This window comes from Polypterus senegalus, chromosome 7 (genome assembly GCF_016835505.1).
Source record: "Polypterus senegalus isolate Bchr_013 chromosome 7, ASM1683550v1, whole genome shotgun sequence".
In the NCBI taxonomy this organism is placed as follows: domain Eukaryota; kingdom Metazoa; phylum Chordata; class Cladistia; order Polypteriformes; family Polypteridae; genus Polypterus; species Polypterus senegalus.
Window position 1 is genome coordinate 35,049,747 of NC_053160.1, and position 26,201 is coordinate 35,075,947.

General features: G+C 37.0%; 1 protein-coding gene across 7 annotated transcripts in view; it reads right to left on the minus strand.

Annotated features, from left to right (window-relative positions):
* Positions 1-26,201, minus strand: part of LOC120532460 (transcription factor TFIIIB component B'' homolog) — a 102,715-nt gene that overhangs the window by 30,093 nt on the left and 46,421 nt on the right. For 6 of the 7 annotated variants that reach the window (XM_039758478.1, XM_039758476.1, XM_039758480.1 and 3 more), the window contains exons 16-24: positions 19,938-20,087; positions 15,662-15,701; positions 14,412-14,522; positions 13,756-14,185; positions 11,530-11,690; positions 11,293-11,449; positions 8,244-8,407; positions 7,503-7,653; positions 7,225-7,388 (exon numbers count right to left, since the gene is read on the minus strand). In XM_039758478.1, the coding sequence (XP_039614412.1) occupies positions 7,225-7,388; positions 7,503-7,653; positions 8,244-8,407; positions 11,293-11,449; positions 11,530-11,690; positions 13,756-14,185; positions 14,412-14,522; positions 15,662-15,701; positions 19,938-20,087 (1,528 nt within the window). The remainder of the gene's footprint in view (positions 1-7,224; positions 7,389-7,502; positions 7,654-8,243; positions 8,408-11,292; positions 11,450-11,529; positions 11,691-13,755; positions 14,186-14,411; positions 14,523-15,661; positions 15,702-19,937; positions 20,088-26,201) is intronic. The other variant, XM_039758477.1, reaches the window with a different exon arrangement.

The window sequence follows — 26,201 nt, forward strand, 5'->3', positions numbered from 1 at the left end:
ATATAACATGTTTGGTTATTCATTTTGTATGTATAATATAATGAAGTTATTTTTAAAAGTAACCCCACACCGCACAAGAGAGACAGATTCCACGTGTGTTTTAGGATTTGCTGCGATCAGTGATTTTTAGTGTTTTGCTTAGCTCATTTCTATCACCTAGGAGCCTTTGGACAAAGGAAAACTCTGTAAATACACTTGTGCGTTTAAACGGAGATTTATAAGAATGCACAGGAGGCCATAGTGAGGTGTGCTGGTTTAACTATAATCAGGGGATGTAAGTAGCCCTTTTTTGCCCCTCCGAAGTTCATAGAACTAAAATCATGTTTTTAAAATCAGCAGCTTTAGCTCATGCTAGTGACCTCGTAAATGGGAGCCAACCGCTCAGCACGCTTGTATAGCTCACAAAATAGCAGAGCTAATTACTCTTTCTTCTTAAACTAATGATCAGATATTCGGGTAATTCTTAATGAAACACTAAAGCGCTAGTGAACAAAAATACATGTTCAGTAGCCAAGTAAAATGACCGGTTGCTTTAACATGAAAATAAAGCATCTTTAGAAAATAAAGCATCTAAAAGCATCTTTGTAAAGGTCCGATTTTAAAACATTATAAGAAAAATCCTAGTTTCCAAAAGTGCCCATTTTTCCAACAGTTTTCCTGATTGATCTTTGGAAGCATCAGTGCCTTTCTGATCACATCCACCCCAAACAAAGCATAGAACTTAATTTCTGTACTCATTTTAAATGATAATAGCCAGTATAAAGTCCCTAAAGGAACTGGAGACATCTGATATCTTCTTCATATATGTTTTCTTGCCAGCCCAAGTCATTCAGATTCTGCTTACAACACAAATGTACGATTATTTTTCTCAAATGGCCAGTTCTTTGGCCTGCTAATCATGAAAAAATCAGATTTTATTCTCATGACACTTTATTTGCATATTTTATTATACCTACTTGTATCAACATTTATCTATCTCTATATTTATTTTTCTGTATCAGAAGGTAGTTTAAGTTAATTTGTTTTGGGTTCAATAGATGTATTTTTCATATTTTCGATTCTTGTTTTCTTTTTTTTCACATCTTCAAGTCCCCTTTTTGTTACTTTGCGCCCCCTAGCGTGGTCAGCCCCCAGTTTGAGAGCCACTGTGTAGGGTTTTATTTTGTAAAACACTCTCAGCATTTCAAGCTAAGTTAGATTCCCTTGTTTATTCAGCCATCCACCGGTGTTCCATTTTTGTTATAAATTGTATTTAGCCTCTCTTTATTTACTAAGCATTTTATATGATGATTAGAAAACAGTTATCTTGATCAGGCTTTAATTTAAAACAGCTTTTTCATCAACAGGTTATAAACACTTTGGTAGTCAGGGGGCTTTGTATAATACAAAGTTTTAGAAATTCTGTGAATGCTTGGTAATAGTCTTCCATTTTACATCAGTTATGAGCCCCTGAAAATAAGAACGGTTATAGTAGGTTATAGGAGCCTGTACACTACAGGGCTGAGGATTAGGCTTTGGACACGTTAGGCCAATCAGGATGGAAAATGTTTTTAGTGAATAGTTACATCATATCTACTGTATTATATGTATTAGCACAAGGATTAAAATTTTACTAAAACTGTGAGGTTTATTCTTTCTTTTAGGTAGTCCAGGATACATAGGACGGCTGTCATTGAAAACTGCTTTTCCCCTCTGTTTGTGAAAAAGCGCCCTTGGTTTTAGTAGCATTCAGGGTGAAGGGACGTAAGTTTGAACTGTGATTCCAAGAGTCAACAAGTGTCTGCAATCTTCTTGAATACGAGTCCAAGGACCTGGGTTTGTGCAGGGATCATAGTCACGGGCAGAGTTACGCTAGACATTATTATTCCAAAATGAAACATTGACTCGCCCTATCACAAAGATAAGACAGTAAAAACTAAAATGTACAAATACTAAATCACAGAGGAGATTAAAAAACATCTTAAGACCGGATCACCCCAAGCTCACTGCACACTACAACAGAACCTACGTGTTCTGCGGTATATTATCAGCTAAACTGTCATCTATGTAGGCAGTTCCACGGGATTGCAAAGAGTTGGGGAAAACATTATTTAACATCTGCTAGTATGAGGCTGATTAACATTAGCCGGTTATTGTTAGAATCTTACCTGGCACTAAAAGTCAGGCTTGTGTTCCTCCTGATTCAGGAAGAACATTAAATATTGGAGTTTAGAATATGAACTAGACTGATAAGGACATGTGTGCCAAAATAAATAAATAAAGTAAATAACCACATGAAAAAGTGGAGTGATTACAATTTGAAAAACTGCCGTGATGTATACAAACATTTCAAATAAATAATAAGCTTTTTGACATGCGAAGTCTGAAATAGTCTGAATGTGTCTTAAAGAGTTCATTTTTAAATAAAACTTAAAAAGGCAAATTAAAAATATTAAATCTGAATAAAACACAGAAGTATCATTTAATGATATCAATTAGGGTTAAGTATTATCAAGCACCGGTATCTATTTATAAGGTTTATTTAATTTAGTTATAAACAAAATGATTGTTGGCATTTTGCTTTGAAATGAACAATAGTCTGATAGAGCTTTAAGAATTAGAATGCAAGGGCTGACAAAGAGTATCTTGGATGTCTGTTTTACTTTAACCTTTTGACAAGAAGGCCCTGGTCAGGGAAATATACCACCTATGTTGAAAATGAACAGTGCCGACATGCTAACTAAATAGATATAATCTAAGATATTTTAGAATATGAGCCTAGGCGCTAACCCCCATGATTCTGACCAACTAAAGGGTCTTCACTTCATTGTCCAACTTCCTGCGGGTGCTATGGATCTTGTAATGGAGACTGCAAAAGATTCTCTAATCTTTACTCTGTAATGGTCCATATGATGGAGATCTAGCGCCTGGGTCCGCAGGGTTAACCGGTCATAGGACATGATGTTCAAAATTCAAGATCCATAGCACCCGCAGGAAGAACTGGCCATTTGAGAAAAAATAATCGTACATTTGTGTTGTAAGCAGAATCTGAATGATTTGGGCTGGCAAGAAAACATATATGACAGAAGATATCAGATGTCTCCAGTTCCTTTAGGGACTTTATACTGGCTATTATCATTTAAAATGAGTACAGAAATTAAGTTCTATGCTTTGTTTGGGGTGGATGTGATCAGAAAGGCACTGATGCTTCCAAAGATCAATCAGGAAAACTGTTGGAAAAATGGGCACTTTTGGAAACTAGGATTTTTCTTATAATGTTTTAAAATCGGACCTTTACAAAGATGCATTTAGATGCTTTATTTTCTAAAGATGCTTTATTTTCATGTTAAAGCAACCGGTCATTTTACTTGGCTACTGAACATGTATTTTTGTTCACTAGCGCTTTAGTGTTTCAATAAGAATTACCCGAATATCTGATCATTAGTTTAAGAAGAAAGAGTAATTAGCTCTGCTATTTTGTGAGCTATACAAGCGTGCTGAGCGGTTGGCTCCCATTTTCCTCAGTTAGAATAGGCATTTTTGTAGAATGACATTTACAGAAGATCTTGAAAAGACTTTTCTTCAGTTTTCTTTGTTTAGTTGGATTACTTTAATCTCTCTGTATTGTTGAAACGGAGATGAAATAACCATTTATTAAAAATGTTACAAAAAACCACATGCTTTCAAAGGGTGTCCTAATGTTTTCACATGACTGTATTTACAGAGTTTTCCTTTGTCCAAAGGCTCCTAGGTGATAGAAATGAGCTAAGCAAAACACTAAAAATCACTGATCGCAGCAAATCCTAAAACATACGTGGAATCTGTCTCTCTTGTGCGGTGTGGGGTTACTTTTAAAAATAACTTCATTATATTATACATACAAAATGAATAACCAAACATGTTATATAGTGTAAGGGACGGTAGGTATGGGCCGGCATCTCGACATGTACAGGACCTTGTTCATTAGCCTGGGTACAAGCCCCTATTAAACCTGAGGCCACGGAAGGATTGGAGAGCTTTTACAGGCAGAAATGTTAAAAAGAGACACAAGGCGTTTGTAGCACGAGACTGCTCCATGTCTTTAAAGGTGATAAATCAAAGTTTAGGTTTGTACATGACATAATCCTAACAAATTCCTGAGACTACCATCCGGTGAGCTCTCTGAGAGTTACCCAGCGGGGGGTGGGTGCTCGAAACGGGCGGGCTCAGTTGTTTGCAAGCGAACTCACAGAGTCCTTCCCCCGATTGGGGTGTGCTTGCAAAGCCTGACTTTACTTTCTGTGTGTAGAGAGAGAGCAGGGGCTGCTCGTAGGGGGTCCGCTAAAAGCTGACTGGGTCTGCCACTTGGTCTTTCTCTCTGGGAAATCGGCTTCATTGCTAAAACTGTTTTTTTACTGCAGAGTCCGTCACTAGGAAACCTGATTTAGCTGAAGTGTGAAATCGGCCCGTGCTGGAACCATCAGCCCCTCCCTGAGCCATGCGGGCCGCTTGCTTCCACAAGATGTTTACTTTGGTCAGCTGAAGATACCTGTATTTAAAATGTGGGGTAAGTTTGAATAGAAAAAGGGCTTGCTTTAGATCGATTTTTATACAAATTATAATTATATTAATGAATATAATTACAAATTATACAGCCCAGGCTAGATTTTTTAGACGTCTCAAACGTGATTTAAAAGGGAACTACTGCATATTATTTAACTAGGTGTGATTTTTAAAGGGCTGAACTAGCAGTTATCTCAAACTTTACAAGCTAATCTTTAAAAATCCCTTAACTTTAAAAGATCCATCCGTCACGGGCAGAGGTCTGCGCGGTGTTCACACTTTATTTTATTTTATGACACTGTGTATTTGACCTATAATCTTCTCTTGCCTGTCATGGAGCTCTGTCTAATTACCTGAAGTTACAAGAATTGGGAAGTGATGAACTATTTTGGTAAGAATATGTTTTAAGGTCTACATAAGTAAGAGCATAAAGGGGAAAAGTGTCACCCTAGGGCCCTCCCATGACAAAACAAAAATCATAATTGGGCTTTTCTGTTTTTAACTTTTTAATTAAAAATAGTAAAATGATTTCTAATTATCATTTGTGTTAATAGAAATATTGTCAGTTTTTTGAGTAGACAGAAAATATCAAAATTCTGTGCTTTTACATGCACGTACAAACTGGGATAAGGTAGAAAACCTGCTTTCTTATAAATATCCGTTGAAATGCACAAGTGTATTTAGAGAAGTTTCTTTTGTCTGATTTTAGACAGACCCCAGAAAATAAGCCCTAAGTTTAAGCTCTGTATATATGTGAACATTTTTGATATCAGCCACCAATCAGCCCAGGCTAGATTTTTAGACGTCTCAAATGTGATTAAAAAGGGAACTGCGGCATATTATTTAACTAGGTGTGATTTTTAAAGGGCTGAACTAGCAGTTATCTCAAACTTTACGAGCTAATCTTTTAAAATCCCTTAACTTTAAAAGATCCATCCACAGAGGGTCTGTGCGGTCTCGAGCCCGCTGAAATTATGGGGGTAGGGGAGTTTACAGACAGCTGCTGACAAGCGGGCGATCTCGCAGGGGCTCACCCCACGGGAATGGGTGCTCGAAGCACACAACTATGCAAAGGCGATCGCGCTCCATGCTGCAGCAGGGGCTGTCTCAGCCCGTGTCTGCACTCTGAGAGAGAGAGGGAGACAGAGCACACAGACCTGCTTGCAAGGGGGGTCTGCTAAAAGCGGGGCTGCTTCATTGCTAAGAATGTTTTTACTGCAGAGTCTGTCACTGGGAACCTGATTCAATGTTGGTTGAGGAATTTCTGTGAGATGGAAAAGGATGGACCCCTAAATGATAAAGCAAAGATGAGATATATATTTTAATGGCTTGTTCATATTAAAATCATAGATAGAACCGAAGAAAATGCTTTGCTTTTTTATACAGCACTTTCAGAAGTGGCTGGGAAGTGGTGGGGAGACCGGCCGCTAGGTGCGGCCTGACCCCGGGGGGCCCAGAAACAGGGTGCGATCACGCTGACTGACTCAGACTGTGTCTTTGATCTCACAATTTGTTATCTGTGTGTGAGATGGAAAAAAAAGCAGCATGACTTAGTTTGAAGCAAAGATGAGATGTTTTAATGGTGTGCTCATCTTAAAATCGTAGATAGAACAAAATGCTTAGCTTTTTAGGCTTTCGGCAGGGAAGTGTGGGGGACTGGGAGGTGTGGGGGACCAGGAAGTGTGGGGCGCCTATGGTTAAATGCGGCTTGACTCAGACCGTGTCTTTGATCTGACAGTTTGTTATCCGTGTGAGCTGGAAAAATGCAGGTTTTTGAAGCCAAGATGAGAACAAAATGCTTGGCTTTGTATATGGCCTTTCAGAACTTGCCGGTAAGTATCGGGGGACTGGGATGTCTGGGGAGGCCGTCCGTCAGGTGCTGCTTCGGACCCAGAGGCCGAGGCAGTCCCTTTAGGCCGTCAGGGTACGGAACATCCTCGGGTCGGTGCTGGGGCTTGTGCCAGAGAAAGGGCGGGGGCCGAGGCAGCCCCCGGGCATGTCTGAGCTGTTCAGGACAGGCCTCGGGCATGCCTGAGCTGTTCACAACATGCTCCGGGCATGTCCGAGCTTGTTGAGGTAAAGGCTGTAACACGCCCGGGCTTGTCTTTCGGGTGGGGGGCTGAGCGGGTTCAAACAGCGGTCAGACATCCGTTACACGGGCTGTTGACAGTTTATTTCGCCCGGCAGGTGCAATCCGGGTTCAACCAGCGGTCAGGCATCCGTCAAACGGACCCTTGACAGTTTATGGAACCAATCAGGGGCCAGGGGAGGGTTCAAGGAGCAGTCGGGGCGGGGACGGGAAGCCTTACACCAATCCGACGCCGGACGGCGGCGCCAAAGGGGCGGAGAGAGGTCACGGGAGGGGCGGGAATTCGACGGACGTCATCAGGAGGTGACGGGGCTGGACTTCCGGTCTTGCGTCAGCGGGGCGGGACTTCCGGTGTGACGTCAGAGGGGCGGGGCTTAAAGTAATTAATCATTATGATTGACAGCTCTAATTGCGATTTTGACAGAAGCCGCCTGCCTATAACTACTCACACCTGTAAAATAGTAAAATTCATGTACCTCAACTAATACAATATATCATATGTACATAGTAGTTTAATATTGTGCATTTTTCACGAGACATGGTCTAATGTAATTGACCACAGTAAGAAAACCTCAATAAAGCACACCCTGTTATGAGATGTTTCCTGCACTCACCATCATTGTCCAACTGCAAATCACTCTGAGATGATTTTGAACGCCTTTGCAATCCTGCTTTACACAGATTCGGCTTAGGTTTTGGAAATCTGCACCTTCTTGTCGATGATCTATTCATACTGGATGTACCAGGATCACTGCTTTTTTCAGAGATACAAGGTGTGCTACAAAAATAAGAAAATCTAAATACATGTTGTCTCTAATAATAATCTTCACCAAGAGAAATTTAATTACATTATACAATACAACTTATAACACTTTCTTTGAAATTTTCTTACTGGTCATTGCTTGCTCTTGACAGCGCATCATCAGATGATAAGAATGTCATCACCCCACTGAATGGTTGTTTGATGCTTTTCTCATCTGGGCCCTCAGCAACTTGTGTTGACTCCACAACAGCAATATCCATTGAAGAGATATTTGAAGAATCTTTCATAAAGACAAGCATTATCAATCGCTTAACAGGAAGCACTCAGAGTATACTTCCTTTATTAATACCTCCTAGTTAATGAGTGTTCTAAATTCACTGAACAGATTTAACCCGATACGATCATTGCCATGAGAATGATAATTCATATGAAGCGTAAATTGAAAATTGAATGCTATAATCTTTAAGCAGAGAAATGTCACTCCCTCCTGACTTACAATTAACCATTACCATAGTTCATGCATATTTTGTGGTGATTTCACAAATAAAATGTAGATGTTATTATGCTTTTTAAAGCATAAAAAAAGCAAGTCTGTGTTTGAGTCTATTGTCTCTAAGCAAAAACAAACTATGAAGTATGCTGAATTCCTCAAAGTCAGTATGATAACCTACAAGACATCAAATTTCTTGAAAACAACAGATAAAAAGTGTCATGTTTCTGAGGCATCTGACATGTTAATACCCAACTGTAAATGACACTGTTGTTCTTAATTGCCTCTGTTGAATATGACTGTCTATAAAAAAGCTTGACAAAAATGCAGAGGCCATCAAACCTGCAATGTCAGCAATCAATCTTACTTCAGCTTTTTACCTGTGTTAATATGTTGTCCATCAATGGAAGAGTTTGACAGGGGTGTACAACTATTTTCTACTGCCATTCTGTTACTTAGTACTTCAAGGTCTGAATGGTTGTTGACCCTTGTTTGAGAAAGGTCTTGGTTTATAACATGAAATTCTTCAGAAATATCATTCACTCTATAAATATGAAATAAAAGAATGAAACACAATTATAGCATGATATTCAAAGCAAAAAAATAAACAACACTAAAGAAAATGTTTTATTTTCACATTGTACAAACTTTATATTAGAAGGTACTCTTTCACTTTCTAGTCAATATACAAAATAATGAATAAAAAAGGCATTTATTTTATGATATAACCTATTGGCTTTTACATTCTTAATATAAAACTGCCCTTTAGACAAATCCCCTATAATGGCAAAAAGAAAGGTTGCTGTAATAGGAGAGGTAGAAGACAAAAAAAAAAATCTGTAAACTGCCAAAAAAAAATTTCCATGAGATTTTCCTTAAAACAAAACATACTGTAAATAAGTGTAAAGACCTACAAGTTAAATGACTATGGAAGATTATTAAATATACCAAGATAATAACTGTATGTTTACTAAAGAATTATTCAAGAGGAAAAAAAAAATGTGGTTAAAATAAAATTTTAATTTAGCCAAGTACATGCTCTCTCTTATTCAGGAAGAAAAAAAAGGAAAGTTGGGGGAGAATACATATAGAAAGAAGAAGATATGGCATAAGAAAAAGATGTAATGAAGAAAATGTGTGTTAGAAAAAATACTTTTTTCGTAAACTTCCTCAGTTCTTTTCTTATATTACTAAGAAGTGTGAGCAAGCGTTTTACAGGTTATTTAATTCAGTTAATTTTAATAATAACTGCAGAAAAGTTCAGCTACGAAAGATGTCGACAACTGCAATATGGCGGATGGCTAAATTCCAACATCTACTAGCACAAGGCAAAGTAATTGGGAATTATGCACAAATTGATGTATAAACTTTATCAGGACTCCACTGTGAATGTCTGATTAGCCATGCAAACGTCTGATTAGGATTTTGATATAGTGTGTAGTTAAGGTGCCAGTGAAAGCTGCAAGTAGTCTGAAGATTTGTGTATATCATACAAGCTCCAACAAAGAGGGTCAATTAATATTTTTATCATTATTATTCCTGATATACATTTGTTTTTCTGTTGTAAATACAGACATATAACTCTGGTCAGATATTAATATTTTAACATACACTATGGAAGACTAAAATATTTCAGTTACAGCTAATGCTAAGATATTTGCCTACTTCCAGAAAGATCAAAGTGTATATATAATTAAGAATGGTGGGCATCAGAAATTCATTACTGCCCACAATGTTACTAGGGCTTGATTAAAACTAAACATATGGACTGAGATGGGCACAGAATGGAAACTCAAAGAGAGGCAAAACACTGACTCAATTATGTTTAATTATGGAAAGCACCAACATTTAAAAAGTTAACTGAAAGAGATCACAGTTTATTATTGTTTGGTGATAAAATGATGCCATACTTAAGCTTACAAACGTTCAAAACAAGCAATATTTGAACTGTGAACAGATTAACTAGCGGCAATCAAGACAAGCTACAGTGATGCTTTTCACACAAACTTAATAAACTGTGATAAGTCCTCAAACAAACAATACTAAACATTCCTTGCTCTAACTCAAATTGCAATTTTAGCTGATGAAATCTTTAATTCTTTGCATCTTTTAACTGACAGTACTGCAGAGATGGCTATGCAATGTAAACTGCTGGGCATTGCTTTGAATCTTTATTAACTTGAACTTTGCTAGACAAAGCAAATGTAATACTAGATAGTGTTTCAGGAGGCACTTTTTCCTTTATTGATGAGAACAGTGGTGCTTTGATGTTTACCTACACAACTCCCAAAACCACTATGACATCTGCTTTAGGACTGAGTAAGGATGTGATATTTATGGCAGAGGGAATTGAGCATGTATCATACCAATATGGCAAGGGTGAATATGTTTGGACTTAGGTCCTATAAGTCATCCCCGTAGGAAGGCAAAAAACTGTCTAAACAAAGCAACTGGGGCGATGAGCTGTACCTGTGCACTATCATTGGTAAATGGCCCAAGAAAGCACAGGCAAATTTATTGTATTATTCTGAAATATGGCTGTTTATGATTGATTGGTTTTAAACTGAACACCCCCATTGGTTCATGGCTTTTGAAGAAAATGGCATAAAGCTAGTCACCTTGCCTTTACCTCTTTCTCTCACCATCTAGCCATAAAGAGAAGACACTAATAAAGACAACTCGGGCTCTATTTTGAGACTTGCACATGACATGTTTCAACTGTCCATTGAAGGGCCATGTGGTAGCAAAGAAAGCTAGATTGAAGATAAGCTGAGAGCTGTCTATGGACAGAAGATGCACGGCTATGTAGGCTATAATGGTATAATTGGCCATCATTCACATTTTAACAAACTTCCTTAATATTTCTGGGCATATTATCAATATTACACAATTAAATGTGTAACTTAACTCCTGCCTATTCCCTGTTCCTGTACTCTGTCTAAATGCCTGGGGTTTCAGATGTGGAAGGCAAGTGGGATAGAGGTGCTAAAGTACTTGGCCACAAATTGGTAAGTACATGGGTTTTAAGACATTTTATTAAGGTCTACACAATAAACAGTATAAAGATGAAAATAGGGTCACTCTGAGACAAAACATACCTAAGTATTTACACACACACACTCACATCAGAGTTAGGTTTTCCATGTTGGATATGTGAATGAAAATAAAAAGCATGTGAACTTCCACAATAATACAAGTATGTACCAGATAGTGCAGCTTTTATGTTTCACAAATAATTATTTATGAGCCTAACTTTCATTATATACTTTAAAACAAAAGAAATGCTTCTTGCAAAAGCACAGACTCCCTATATTTTAACTGATATGAATCAGTGCCAAATGAATGCTCATTAGCCCTTCTATCACCTTCATGAGTCAGAAAAAGGTACAAATACTTTCCCATTTTGAAAACTGAAAAATTATTACTTACGTTTTAGTTTCAGTTTTGCTTAAAATTTCTGAAGAAGTTGAAACTGTCACGGTGATGTTGGTAACCTCATTTGAAGCTTCTTTTCCCACAATATCACTCTGGACTTCAGGAACACTATCCGATTCAGTGCTTTCCTGGGGCTCTGAGGACTCATCACCTAACATAACCAAAGATATCCTTGTAAAAAATCAATTTTTTATGGCTGTTTTTTTTTAAGAGACTGTAGTTTTTCCTTACCCGTATCCACTTTTAATACGTCAGACTTGGGTTGCCTTGTCAGCAGACGCCTACTTGCCACTGCAAGATTCGGTTTAGGTTTAGGAAAATGGCTCCGCCTGTGATGTGTACGGTTTCTATTTTGTGTATGCAAGGCATTACTTTCTTCTAAAGTTTTCTCACTAAAAATAAAGAAAAATATTTTCAAAGCCGATAACATTTTTGAATAACCAATTTTTGCAACACTGAATAAGTAAGCAGTAAGCAGTCATAGCACACCAGATCCTATGCACTGTTGATATGAAAATTATGAATACAATAAATAGAAAGCCATCAATAAATTAAAACTATTAAAATGTAAAATAAAAAAAACTTCAATACTGTACTAAGTTAGAAATAAAATAATTACCGTTATAAAAAGTCAACTTATTAATTCATAAAAATCAACCAATAATGTTAAAACTGTTAGAAGGGTGTGGGTTAAATACATTTCACTTTGTTTAGTTATTTTTAGATATTGACATGTTACAAGGGCAGTTTAACAGATAATATAATAAAACATCCACCAAATTTAGAGTTTTAATCCCAGAAAATACATTATCCATTTCAGTTTGGCAAGTAAACTCACTTAAGCACTACAGACTGTCTGCAAACATTCTGTTACATCATTTATTTAATAATGATAATGAGAACATTTATGATTGTTTTTATAAATTACACAAAATATGAAAATTACAGTCAATTTAATAAAAAGAGACCTCAATATGAGTTTGGAAATGAATACTGATCAGGAAGTGACTTTTGAGGTATGTAGTCAAAATGGACTACATTTCAAATAAGTAAAAAAAAAAAAAATGGGCACATGATCACTTGGCTTAGACCTTGAATTTGGTAGATATGGAAGAATTGACATACTCATTGATGTATCCACATTACATTCCTAGTAATTAAAATTCTTCTTATACTTCTTATAGCCTGAATTCATCAGGTCTACAGTCTCCTTGGAACAAAGGATATTAGATAACATAATGTGCACAGACATTGGTCATGTTTAATTTTATTCTGTCAGGACGTCCTGCCACAACAGAATTCTGTAGCCCATCCCAACTGTGAAAAGGGGCTGATCTTGTATAGACAGCAGTAAAGATCAATCAATATTAGGTGTGTCACTATGGTCTGTTTCTTTAATATGCTTTGCACTCATATAAGCAACCTGCTTATTAAATATTTTTATTAACAATGTATATTTCTAATTATTATTAATATACTATTTAAAATTTCTCAAAATGACCTTTATTTCATAATTCTTGTTTTTTGTTTTTATTATTGTGCTATATCTGTCTGTGATAAAGTATTTATTGGGCTCTGCTGGAAGAAGCACTGAAGTTTAAAGCAAAAGAGGTAGGAAGAAGATTCCAGTTAGACACAAATTGGTTTATTGAACCAAAACAATATCAGTTAGAAGAAAAAGTGTTACCACTCTGGTACAGGGAACCCTGGACATGATGGAGCATCACAACAAAAAACTTTCAATTGTGCCGCTCTGTAACGTTCCACCCTTCAAACCTGTCTTGTTTAGGTCCACTCTGAATTTGAAGAGAACAGCCAAAGCACAGAGAAAAAGACAGACAGAGAAAAAGCATCCTGACTGTTACAAAAACATTTACCTAGCCATTATTCAATGAGCACCTCACACCAGAGCCTACTGTGGACTGTTAGCTGAAAAATTCTTTAAAACAAGTTAAATATAAAATTATTTGTGTTAAGATTGGTTGTTGTGCCTATTTTGTCACTGTTGTGGCTTTAAGTTGACAATGTAAACAAAACATGCTTTCGACAGCGAATTCCCCAGCATGGAACCTTGTCAATTCATGGAAACTAACACTCCCTGCCAGACACATTGAATAGGGAAGGATAATTTTCCTAAGACATATTGTTCTCTTTATATTAGAAAGTCAATTAAAGTACAATGCTTTACTTTGCAGCTTTCACTATGTATATTGATGTGGTTTTCAAAAAGAAGCATACACTGTAAGAACCAAATGCTAGAAATTTGTATTTCACATGTGTAAGTACAAAGGTGCTGATCTTTGGCCATGTGTAAAATAAGCATCGTAGAACACAACTTTTAGGTATAGGCTCAAACCTTTTTGATCAGTTGCATTCTAACCCATAGACAACTAACATTGCACATTTATCAAGCTGAAAATATATCAAAAAAGTATTGTATGTTTTGCAAGCACTTACTTGGTTATGACCACAGCTTCTTCTTTTTCAAGCACCAAAACCTGATCTTTGTTATTTTCAAGATGCAAAGTGGGCACCACTAAATGCTCTTCACTGACAGTGATGTTAAGAGGAGCGGCAGAGGATGAACCAAAACATGAGTCAAACTGAGGGTTGTTAGAATAAGATTGTCTGGAACAGTCTGTGACACATGTTTCTTTCCCAAGTTCTTGCAGTGTGACTACATGACAGGTATCAGAGGCTGATGCCAGAGTCTGGGGCTTGCCAGCATCATCTACATTTTCTTCTATAGAATCTGCAGAAATTTCCACAGTCTGATTGGTGTCTAACATAGGTATTTCATTCAGTTGTTCTTCTGTATTTACAGGGAAACAATTCTTAGGTTGTGGACTATCTTCAGCCACTGAATACACATTATCGTGACTGGAACCTTAAACAAAAATTAAATAATAAAACATAAGGAATACAAACAATGAAACAAGGTTTTCATTATCTCTCAAGCTAATTGCTATACATGCTAATGTGGCAATTAGAACTGTCCAATGATGCAGACTGGCAAAATCTTTTACATAGCCTACAATATTTACCAAAACTGAAGTTTTATGTGTGGGGGGGGTGTTTTTTCCTTATGTTTCAATATAGTTCGGCAAATATACCTGGTGTGGTTTTATCAGCAACAATTGGAGAGTGTGGTTGACGCATTGGATTTCTCATTGCCAACAATGTCATAGCAGCTTCAGTATTTCCATCATTCAGAGTTAATGTACCTACCAAACAAAGCAGTCCAAATTTAAGAATTGAAATTCATTAAAATAAAAATTATATGCAATCTATTGTTCTGTCAAAATACTAAGAACATCCAAATTCATTCAGTCTTAACACTCTGCATAGTGATTTCAATAGTAGTTTGTCACTATGAAATCTGAATACAAAACAACTGAAGACAAATGCTTACCTAATGAACAATGCCTTGCAGAAGTTAAATCTCAGAAAGTCAGCTGAAGATCACAGTTTCATTCAGACTTTTGAGCTGATATTGGGCAAAAATTACTGTAAATCTGTTGCTTTTTATAGAACTTAACATTTTCCGAAACACTTCATCCTATTAAGGGTCGTGGGAAGCTGAATCTATCCTACCAACATTGAACAAAATGCAGGAAACAAACCTGGAGAAGGCACTGGTCCACTGCAGGGCCCACTCACTTATGCATACACTCATACTCACTGCTAGATCCATTATTTGTACAACCCCACTGACAATGTGTCAATTTAAATTTGTCACTTAACCTAACCTACAAGCCTTTCTGAACTAGGGAGAAATATCAAAAGTAGGATTTGAACCCAGGACATGGGATCCTAGAGGCAATAGTGTCTCATTTTCACCTCTCTTTTCGGAACTTGTTTGATTAAAAACCAACACATATAGTCACTGATATTTTGTTTCAATTACTCTCATCAATTTTTCATGATTCATTAAATGAGTGGAGGCCTGTGGAGGAAATTAGTATTTATTTTACATAAAGACACTATATCCTCTCCACTCTTGTTGAATCAATTCTTTACTTTATTCAATAAGATACAAAAATCATGACTGAAAATGACAGGTTGGAACCACAACAAATGTCTTAAAAGCATCAATTTGAGGCACTAAACACAAAATAGTTCTGCAAGTTTAATTTCTTTGCATGTCAAACATTTTACTGTTAATAAAATAATTTTAAAAAATCAAAAATAATATGTATAGAAAGCACTGGTATACAATTAGGTTAAGCAAAATAGAATAACAGAATAAATCTGATGTCTGAACTTTGCAAAACCAGGTGACTTTTTACTACTGTAAGCGTTACTATACCCACAAAAATAAGGACAAAATAAGGAGATGTTATAAAATCTAATTAAATGTTACCTGCTTGACTGTCTGTAGGTTTTAAACAATCAGTAACATCCTGAAATTAAAAGTAAAAAAACACAAAAAATTCATCAACTCTCTTCAACTACAAAAAGATTATTTACAATGACACTGAAATTTGTCATAGCAATTAAAAGAATCGTAGATGAATAAAATGGCACATTGTGTTAGTACATTTGTGTTTTAATTTTAGTCTATTAATTGTTTTAACTAAAAGTATCAAACAAGAAAATTTTTTAGTTTTTGAAAATTTTGAGGAAAAAAATTACAAGTGTATTTAGCAATTAAGTTGACTGAGAAAAGTAACTACAGCTAATGACAAAAATAAAAACTGTAAAACGAATGTTGCTGCAACTAGTAACAATTTTATGCACTGTATAGGTTATCACAATCTACTGTAAAGAAAAGACATTAACAGCAGAAGTATAATAACTGTGCCATAGCATACATATCTCACAAACAATCACAAAGCCTGGATGACATGTATTTACAAGTATGAAGATGAAGCAGTATGAGCTGTTGGGGAAAAAAATAAGGTTTAAGGAAAGATGAAACAAAGGCAAATGAAATGGTGGGTATGAGAGAAAGTTTTGTGGAAGAAATGAACTACAGATGGGTCAAAGCATACAGCTTCACCTCTAAAATATGATGGAAATAGCACCATCTATTGCAAATGCATAGTCACCATTGCACTGGCTCACTAAGCTTCAGTAAGAGATGCAGTGAAACATTTAATTCCTCAAGAGTGCTCAGATTTTTGCATTCAGCTATACACATACAGACACAAACCTCTTCAATGCCCAATTATGATTTATAGTAATAGAGGTTAACTCTCTTTCTTTTCAAACTTAGACATGGACAGGAGGCTCACATGCATAAACCCACTAGAGGATAATATAACAAAATTGGTCATCAAATGCAAAGAGAAAGCAAGAGAAACAATGTTAGGTTTAAAACAACTGGTGAAGAGAGGGCTATGAGGATAAAAAGTTAATTATGTCCTCTTATTATTTACAGCAATACAAATAAAGTAGGAATTTACACTTTATTATGGATTTTTAAAAAAAGAAGATAAGGTGAGCTTTTCTGCTACTGCTTCAATACAAGTTACAAGTGAAAGGAATCATAATTAGAACCAGCATTATGACAAAGTAAACAGAAAAAAATTTTACAAAGAATATTCCATATAATATAATGACAGTAGAGAGGGAAGCTCATCTGAACCAAGTCAGTGAATGTACAGTGCAGAGAGCTCTCAGAAACCGCAGATAAAAGTGGTCACTTGTTTTCAGTAAAAACTAATTTTAGGATTGAAAAGATAATAAATCACAGTAACAGTAGACTGTTTACTCTACTAGTCAGCCTGCAAGAACCAAGAAATGCTGATAAAGTGACGAGACATTTTGTGAAATGTACAACATGAAATAAAAGTGTATACTAATAGAGTAGGTATGTCTTACTTAGTTTTCCGTGATATAAACTCTGAAGTTTAAAATTACAAATCAAAAAAATCAGATGTGATTAAAGGGCATTCTAGAAAGTTGATTCTGTTCCTCTTTCACCACCGAGCCATTGGTTCAGGTATGTGGACGACACCTGGGTGAAAATCAAATCTCAGGAGGTACCACAATTCACTGACCACATCAACTAAGTGGACAAACACATCCAGTTCACCAGGGAGGTCATGAAAAGGGACAGGCTAGATTCTGAAATTTCCATCAGCAATGAAAGTCGATGTGTACCATAAACCAACGCATACGGATCCGTATTTAAGGTTTGACTCTCACCATCTACTACAGCACAAAAGCAATCCAAGAGAGAGGAAGGACAACTGCTGCCTAAGCAAAAACCTTTGGTGATCCCTTATGTGTCAGGAGTATTGGAACAGCTGAGACACATTTTTTCAAAACACCAGGTCTCGGTGGCTTTCACACCCCAAACCAAACAACCACTGCCAAAGTGGATGGCACAACACAGAAGAGCTACCTCGTCATGCCAGGACTCCACAGTTTACTTACATCTACAGGACAGTGGTCACTCTTTTAGTGATGAAGATGTGCACAGGGAGGAACACTGGTTTGAGCGAGGAATCAAAGAGGCAATTTACGTGAAAAAGGAACAACCATCTCTGAACTGAGGATGGGGCATAAGGGTACATCTTTAACCATTTTACAATGCGGTGATTGCAGCCATTTCCCAACCCTCTGTGAATGGTATTCATGGCCATTGATCAATGGACATTTGCATATCACACAGCCCATTGTTAGTCAATGGTGCTAGTTCGGTCATTAGGCCAAGGTACTGTTTATTAAGGTTGGAGAAACCTGCTGTCAACTGAGACTGAGGAAGTCACTTGGATGAGTGATGAAACGTATCGGAAAAAAACTATGTCCAGAGGAACAGAATCAACTCTCTAGAATTTCCTTACCTGGATCATTGAGCATGCATCGATTAAAAGGCACTTTGCAGACTTTAACTTAAGGGTATTTGCACACATTTCAGTTAAATCATGTAGAAATTACATTTTTTCTAAATGGTCCCCCCATTTTAAAGCACCATAATGGTTAGGACATAGCAATAGCAGGTATATTAAAGCAGTCATATTTAGTACTTTCTTGCATATCCCTTCCATGCAATGACTGTTTGAAGTCTGCAATTCATAGGCATAGCTAGGTGCCAAGTATCCTCTCTGGTTATGCTCTGCCAAGCCTCTAATACAGCCATCTTCATCTCTGGGGCTTGTCCTGTTGAGTTTTCTCCGAAAGGCATGCTCAATTGGGTGACTGGCATGGACATATTTGCCTTTGAAAGACATTTGTGTTGCCTCAGCGGTTTGGGATCATTATCTTGTTGTAGAATAAAGTGCCGTCCAATGAGTTTGAAGGAATTTATTGGAACTTAAGCAGATAAAATACTTGTCTACATTGCCATCAGCAGTAACATCCTCAATGAAGGCAGGTGTGGCAGCCATAGACACCTAAGCCATAACACCCCCCCATCATGCTTAACAGATGAGGTGGTATGCTTTGGATCTTGAGCAGTTCCTTTTCATTTCCTCACTTTGCTTTTGCCATCACTCTGATACAGGTTCATCTTTGTCATGTCTGTCCACGAGACCCTTTTCCAGAATTCTGCAGGCTCTTTTGAGTACTTTGTCACAAACTGCAATCTGACCATCCTGTTTTTGTGGCTTACATCTTGCAGTGTGGCCTATGTACTGCATTTCAGTTCACAAAGTCTTCTGTGGATATTAGTCTCAAACTCTGACACACTCACTGCTTCCCGAAGACTGTTTCTGATCTGTCAGACAGACGCTTGGGGGTTTTTGTTTACCATATTGAGGACTCTACTGTCATCAGCAGTGTGGAGGTCTTCCTTGGCCTACCAACCCCTTTGAGATTGCTGAGATCTCCAGTGTGTTTATTCTTCTTAATGATATTCTAGACAATTGATTTAAGTAATCCTAAGGTTTACCACTGTCTCTAATGATTTTACTCTTGTTTTTCAGTCTGTAGGTGGAAGTAAGCCTAGGTATATTCTGCTTGTACTAATGAAGTAATAAAAGATACATGAGTAATCACAAACACCTGTGATGCCAATTGTCCCAAACATGAAGATGAACTCTAAATTCTATTAAATTCCAACCCTGATGAAGTATTATTACTAAGCTAATATTTTTTTTTTTTTGTAGGCTGGGAGAGCTTAGAAGACCCATTGTGCTACAATATATTTTAAGCCAAGAATAACAGAGCTTAATAACTCCTATGACCTTCCTTTAGGCAGTTTACCTTGTGGACAGAAGAGACAGTGGCTGGCCTATGAGGGTTAAAAGTACAACCACCAGAACATACTCCTTTGAAATGGCAGCAGAGATATCCAAAGGTGGTAGGTAATGCTGGGGCTTTAACAGGTTGTCTTAGGCAGTAGGTGCTCAGAAATACTGTGGAAATACTGCCCTTTAAAATAGGAATACTATAGTCACAACTATTACATGAACTGGGTTGCTTTTTGTAACAGTGTACTATTAATATAAAACAGGAATTATTAAAACATATAATATAAAATGAAAACTTATCACAAAAATGGCACTAAAATGAATATTACTACAGTGATCTTCATTTCTGTATGATTAACAATACTATATTTCATAAGAAACATATTTCTGCCATTTTTATAATTACACTGTGCCATACTATTCAAGAGATTATTGTGAAACTCAGTGTAGGCAAGGTACAGCATAAAAAATATTAATTCGTTCTAAGGAAAAACTTACAACCTCATATTCCAAATGATTTTCAGCGGATATTACACCCTCCTCTTCTGGGTTCTTTTCTAGAGACTTGTCAGAGGCCACATCATACTGGTGCACTTGCTCAGGCTCAACTACACAGTGAATTTCAGGAACATTCACTACAATTTCCAACTGTGCAAATACAAGATGAAATGAAGGTTTGTGTTATGAAAAAAATAAACATAATGAAAGAAAAAAAGCAGTAAATTGAAAATGAGCAAGTGGAAAATGGTCAATACAGCTTAAATCATTCAAAATGTCTCACGCCGAAAAAAAAACCAATTCACATACTAGAAATAAGAAATTACTGGGTAAAACTTGCAGTGGTTCATGTTAAATAAAGGAAAAATAAATATGACAAATACTTCAAATAAAATAACTCAAATTCAAACAGTACAGCCTGTGGAAGTTTAAAACAGAAAATGCCTGCAAAAACATAATATCAGTAAGGCTATGAAAAGCAGCTTGTGTTGCAGGAGGAAAGGGTTTCCTTTCTGTTATTTTTAAGAATGCATAATTTTTGATATTTTACTCAAAATACTCGACAAAGTGAAAAATATTTGAGAAACACATTGACACTGTTCTTCCCATGATGAATGGCAACTTATGGTTATAGGTGATGGGAAGATGTGTCTGCTGTGCATATAAACTGATATATCTCTTGAACATGCTATCATTCAAGCATTTGCATATGTACAGTATCACTAAAAACATTTTGAAGTAGTAAAAATGTATTTATAGTTTCATTTAGAAATTACATACTTTAATAAAATACTTCACAATGTAAATTGAGTACACCTTCCAGCCATTTGTGCACAGAATATTAGACATTTTCCCATTCTAAAAACTAAATTTCACATTACCCACTTTGAATGTCTACAATTTTAACACAAAACTGAAACTATAAATATATACTAAAACTTAAAATATAGTTGGAAAAGAGATATATACATGCCATATACACAAAAATCTGATTGAATTAAGTTGCAGCCATACTGGTTACAAACTACAAATAAAAAAAAAAACAAAACTCAACAGATTAATGAAAGCAAGTGTAATGATAAAGCATATATGCAAATCCATAGATGTAGTTTGGTCTGAGATTGACATTTGCTTCATGAAGGTGTTGTAATGCAATGCAAATGTGTCCTGAGATGAGTTTGTTAGTGATTGACTTTTTATGCCTAACCATACATAAGACCTTCTACAGGCAGTTACGAGATTAATAGAAACACATAGACAATAATTTGCATACCCTAAACATGATGTAGGGTTAAATTCAGATTGCATTTAAATTAGGTTTTAATGGAGGACAGAAGAGTGTTCCGTTATACCAAAGTTAAAAGGTTAAAAAAGTAACTATATTAACAAAGCAAATGATTGAGATTTTAATGAATAAAATATGGTAAAATAAATATTTTCCATTTAACGACCAATCATGCAAGCATAATTAAACCAGATTTTTTTAGCATATACTTAGGTTTTGTTAGTTATAATTTAGTAAATAAATGATTTTAGTAATAATCCAAAAATATGAAGACTGAGACTTTTCCAATAATCATGAAAAATGCATAAAACATTTTTTGTACATACAAAAGTAGTACGTAAAATGGAATAGTTATCTTTGGACTGCCACAATTGTTTTGTTTAGCCTTTAAATGCAAAAGTCTTCCAATTCACTCACTCACTTAACAAAAGCAATACTTCCCGTTTAGTTAAAAACTGAAATTCAGCAAGATTGTACATTTAGACCACTAGGTATCCGCTAAGAAAGGAAATTTCGATATATAACACCCCATACAAAAGAAAAACGAAACACCCCAAAATCTCAAAAATGCTTTGACAGATTTGTTTGAAATTTGGTGAAATTATACCAAAAACAAAATTAGCCAACATGTGTTTTCATTTGTTGATATTTATTAATATTATGCTAACTTACAATACTCTGAGCGCTGAGAATATGCTTTAAGCAAATGAAGGATGCAGCAAAAATAAATGACATGTTACACGAAGAGCACCACTAACCAATACTGTGGACGGACAACTGAAGACGGAGCAGTGTCCTGGATAGGAAAAAAGAGATGTAATCACATTATGAAATGGAAACAGAAAGTTTGGTGATGCACAAGGTAGATGCAAAGCTCCATGGTAAGAAAGTGCTGTCTTTTGCTGTTTACTACCAACAATCTTATATATGTATCAGCTCTCATCGTGGTTATCTGTAGCACTCTGTCATCCTCTAGCCCCCAGTTGCAGCACTGAAAATTTTAAGGGGGATCAACCACCTGAACCCACTCTTTAATGGTAGTGCTGCAACATGCTCTTAAATATCACAATACCCCAGGATAGTGGTGACTGATTTTCTAAAAGGGAAGCCATAGAATTTGTGTCACAACGCTCAACACTACTCCTCAATACTCCTCACTCTTCATGTTAATAATTCAGTGTAACACATAGGGCGCTGGCACTTATATATATTTACTTCAAGCACTGCTTTGCATAAACATTTGCATTTGCAGACTTTAAAGGGGGAACTACATATAACTGACAAGAAAAATATACTGTACTTCAGTGAATGATAAAAACAAATGAAAATCGTAATCAACTAATAATGATAAAATATTCTGAACTTTCACATTATTCCTACTGATTAACCGTTTCAATTCAAAATAATACACCTTCCTGTAAAACTGTGTTTTGAAAAAGCCAAGTCACTAGGTAAAGAAGCAAAATACAGAAACTGATCACATGCAGGAATGTATTACTTGTAGCATGTTCAAGAGTAAATGGCTCCAATGACCCAATAATATTATTATTATTATTATTACTTATTATTTGACTGATGCTTTTATCTAAAGTTACTTACAACATTTAAGATACAATTGGTTATATTTGTTTTGGTTTTCCAATTGGAGTATAGGTAGCTGAAGTGACTTGCTCATGGTCGTAATGCCATTAGCAGAACTTGAACCTACAGCCTCTGGGTTTGAAGTCCAGGTTCCAAAGTAGGGTTGTACAGTATACCAGTATATAAAAAGAACCAAAAAACCTAATTGTTTAAACTGTATGGTACCTGTATTTCTGCATTTTCAGAACCAGAAGTAAACATTAGTTCCAAACTCCTGCTCTTGTTGCAGGGTAGAATATGAAGGAAAGGTTAAATGCATTAGAGGAACAAGTTGTTTTGACGCAATGTAGATTCCACAGCCCAACCCTCCTCCCTTGCTTCAAAGCACTGCAGGCTTTAGACATTCACTAGACCAGTTAAAAACTTTAATTTTGCATCTTTTTAGCCATTTTGATGTTACTTAATTTTGTGCTTGAGATCATTATCTTGCTATAGTACTTAACTATGCTCCACCTTACACCTGGATGACTAAAAATTCTCCGTAATAATTACACACATACAGAGCAGAATTCATTGCTCCAAGTATTGTAAGTCATCCAGATCCTGAAACATCAACGCACCTCCATACACTTATTTTTGATTGTTGCTATGAAATTCTTGTAAAATGCCGTTTGTTTTACAGTGGACAATAAAGGGACCCTTATCATCCAAAACCTTCCACTTTTGCCTCAAATGTCCACAGAAAATTCTCCTGATTTTGTATCATCCAGGTGCTTTCTGGTAAAAGTTTCCACCTTGTTATTCTCCAAAGCAGCACATTTTTGTGCACTGTCTTATTGATTTTGGAATCATTAACAATGGCCTTTCCTGAGGCAAGAGAAGCTCTTGTGGAAGTTTTTATGATCCTTTGCCATTTTCTGGATAATTTTAAACTGTGAATTTTGAGTAATTATTTGCCACTGCAGAGAAGATTCACTACTGCTACCAATACTTTCCGTTTGAAGATTATATCTCTCCCTATAGTTCTGTGGGATCACGGAGCTTTACAAATGACTTTGTAGTCCATTCGTTTCAAAAGGACAATAAAAACGTTTCTCTGACCTATACTTGAATATCTTTTGAAAGCAATTGGAGTGAACAGGAAATACAATTTGTATTGGATTGAGTTTTTGAACTGAAGAAAGGACTCGAGTAACGAATGATGAGGAAAGGATAGTTAAGCAGTTAATGAGACGGAGAGACATATCTTCAGTTCCAAAACTCAATCTTATGCAACACAAATAATGGAAGATATTGTTTTTTCCATGGAGTTCTTAATAATATTTGATGTGGTTTCATAGTTGGTCATAATACAGCACAATTCTACCATAAATATTATCTGTATTATCAATAAAAACATACAACTACAGACCTTCCTCAGTCATCAACACAAAACACATGGCGTCAGGTCAGGTCAAGGAGCATGTACTGGTATAGTTTATTGCCACACCCACCATATGACAAAACAGCTCAGGATCCCACTTGGCAACCCCCCCAGCAAACACGTGGTTCAGTCCCATCATCCAGAAATTACCATCTATGTGCTGCAGCCAGGTGGCCACATGGCCATATTGCTGTAACTGATGCTCTCTCACAATGCAGGCAATGTGACTCATTTAGGACTCCATGAGCAACAACTCATTCGACACAAACCATCCAGTCTTCACCTCTGCTCAATGGATAGCGTCCATGAGTCACAACTATATAGCAAAACAGGAAGCACCAGGACTCTAAAGACTTGAACCTTCATCCTTTTGCAGAGATATTGGGAGCGCCACACACCCCTATCCAGCGGACCTCATAACAACCCTCTCAATCAGTCTAATGACTTCATAGGAAGAGTCACCAGAGACATGAATGTCACTGCTGAGGTAAATAAACCTCTCAAAAAGGTTGTCCCTCTCTCCACAAACAGATAACGCTGTTGATGGCTACACCCAAGAGGTCATTAAGGCCTAAATCTTGGCTTTTATCCAGGACACTTGAAAGCCCAGAAACCCAGACTCCTCTCTCAGTCTCTCGAGATCCCGATCAGAGCCTCCATTGACTCTATGAAGATCACAGCATTGTTGGCAAAGTCAAGATCAGTGACCATTTCTTCTCCAACAGATAGCCCACAACCAATGGCCCCCATGATCCTACCCAAACCCCCTTGCAAGAACTGAACAGCGTAGGAACAAAAACACAAGCCTGACAAACTTCATAATCAACTGGGAAAAACACAGAGGTTCTGCCTCCATTACTGCACAGCACTCACAGTACCAGTGTACAGGCCAGCTATGACATCAAGCAACTTTGAGGGGTTCCCACGAAGTCTCAGGATGTCCCACAGGACAGCTTGAACAACCAAGTTGAATGCTTTTTGAAAATCGACAAAGGATGCAAAAAACCTCTGCTGACATTCATGTTTGCACTCGATGAGGTGTCAAGATGTGGTCGATGGTAGAATTCTTAGGTGTAAAACCAGACAGCTCTGGTCACTGGTAAGTGAGGAAGTGATCATGAATCCTATTTATGATGACCCTAGCAAAAACCTTACATGTCACTGGGATCAGTGTCATCCCCTGTAGCTGCCGCAATTCAGGGAATCGCCCTTCCTTTTCCAGATAGGGACGATAAGTCCCATTTTCCACTCATGTAGGATAGTGCCTGTCTCCCAAATGGAAACAAAGATTGCTTGTAATGCCAGGAGGGCAGCCTTACCACCGGCCTGGAGAACTTCACCCCAGATAACACAGATTCCTGCAGCCTTCCCTGCCCTCCCACTGGTTCACCACCTGTACAATCTCAGTGAAATTGAGTGGTTCACAACTAAACAGAGGATCAGCCTAATGAACCGTGGACTATCTTACAGACAGACCTCAGTATGTGCGTCTTGGGAACTGCAGGTCCGACATTGTGTTCAGCAATACAGGGGCGCCGCAGGGGACTGTACTTTCTCCGGTCCTGTTCAATCTATATACATCAGACTACCAATATGACTCGGAGTTCTGTCACGTGCAAAGGTTCGCTGATGACACTACTATTGTGGGCTGCATCAGGAGTGGGCAGGAGGAGGAGTACAGGAAGCTAATCAAAGACTTTGTTAAATGGTGTGACTCAAACCACTTACATCTTAACACCAGCAAAACCAAGGAGCTGGTGGTGGATTTTAGGAGGCCCAGGCCCCTCATGGACCCTGTGATCATCAGAGGTGACTGTGTGCAGAGGGTGCAGACCTATAAATATCTGGGAGTGCAGCTGGATGACAAATTGGACTGGACTGCCAATACTGATGCTCTATGTAAGAAAGGTCAGAGCCGACTATACTTTCTGAGAAGGTTGGCATCCTTCAACATCTACAATAAGATGCTGCAAAT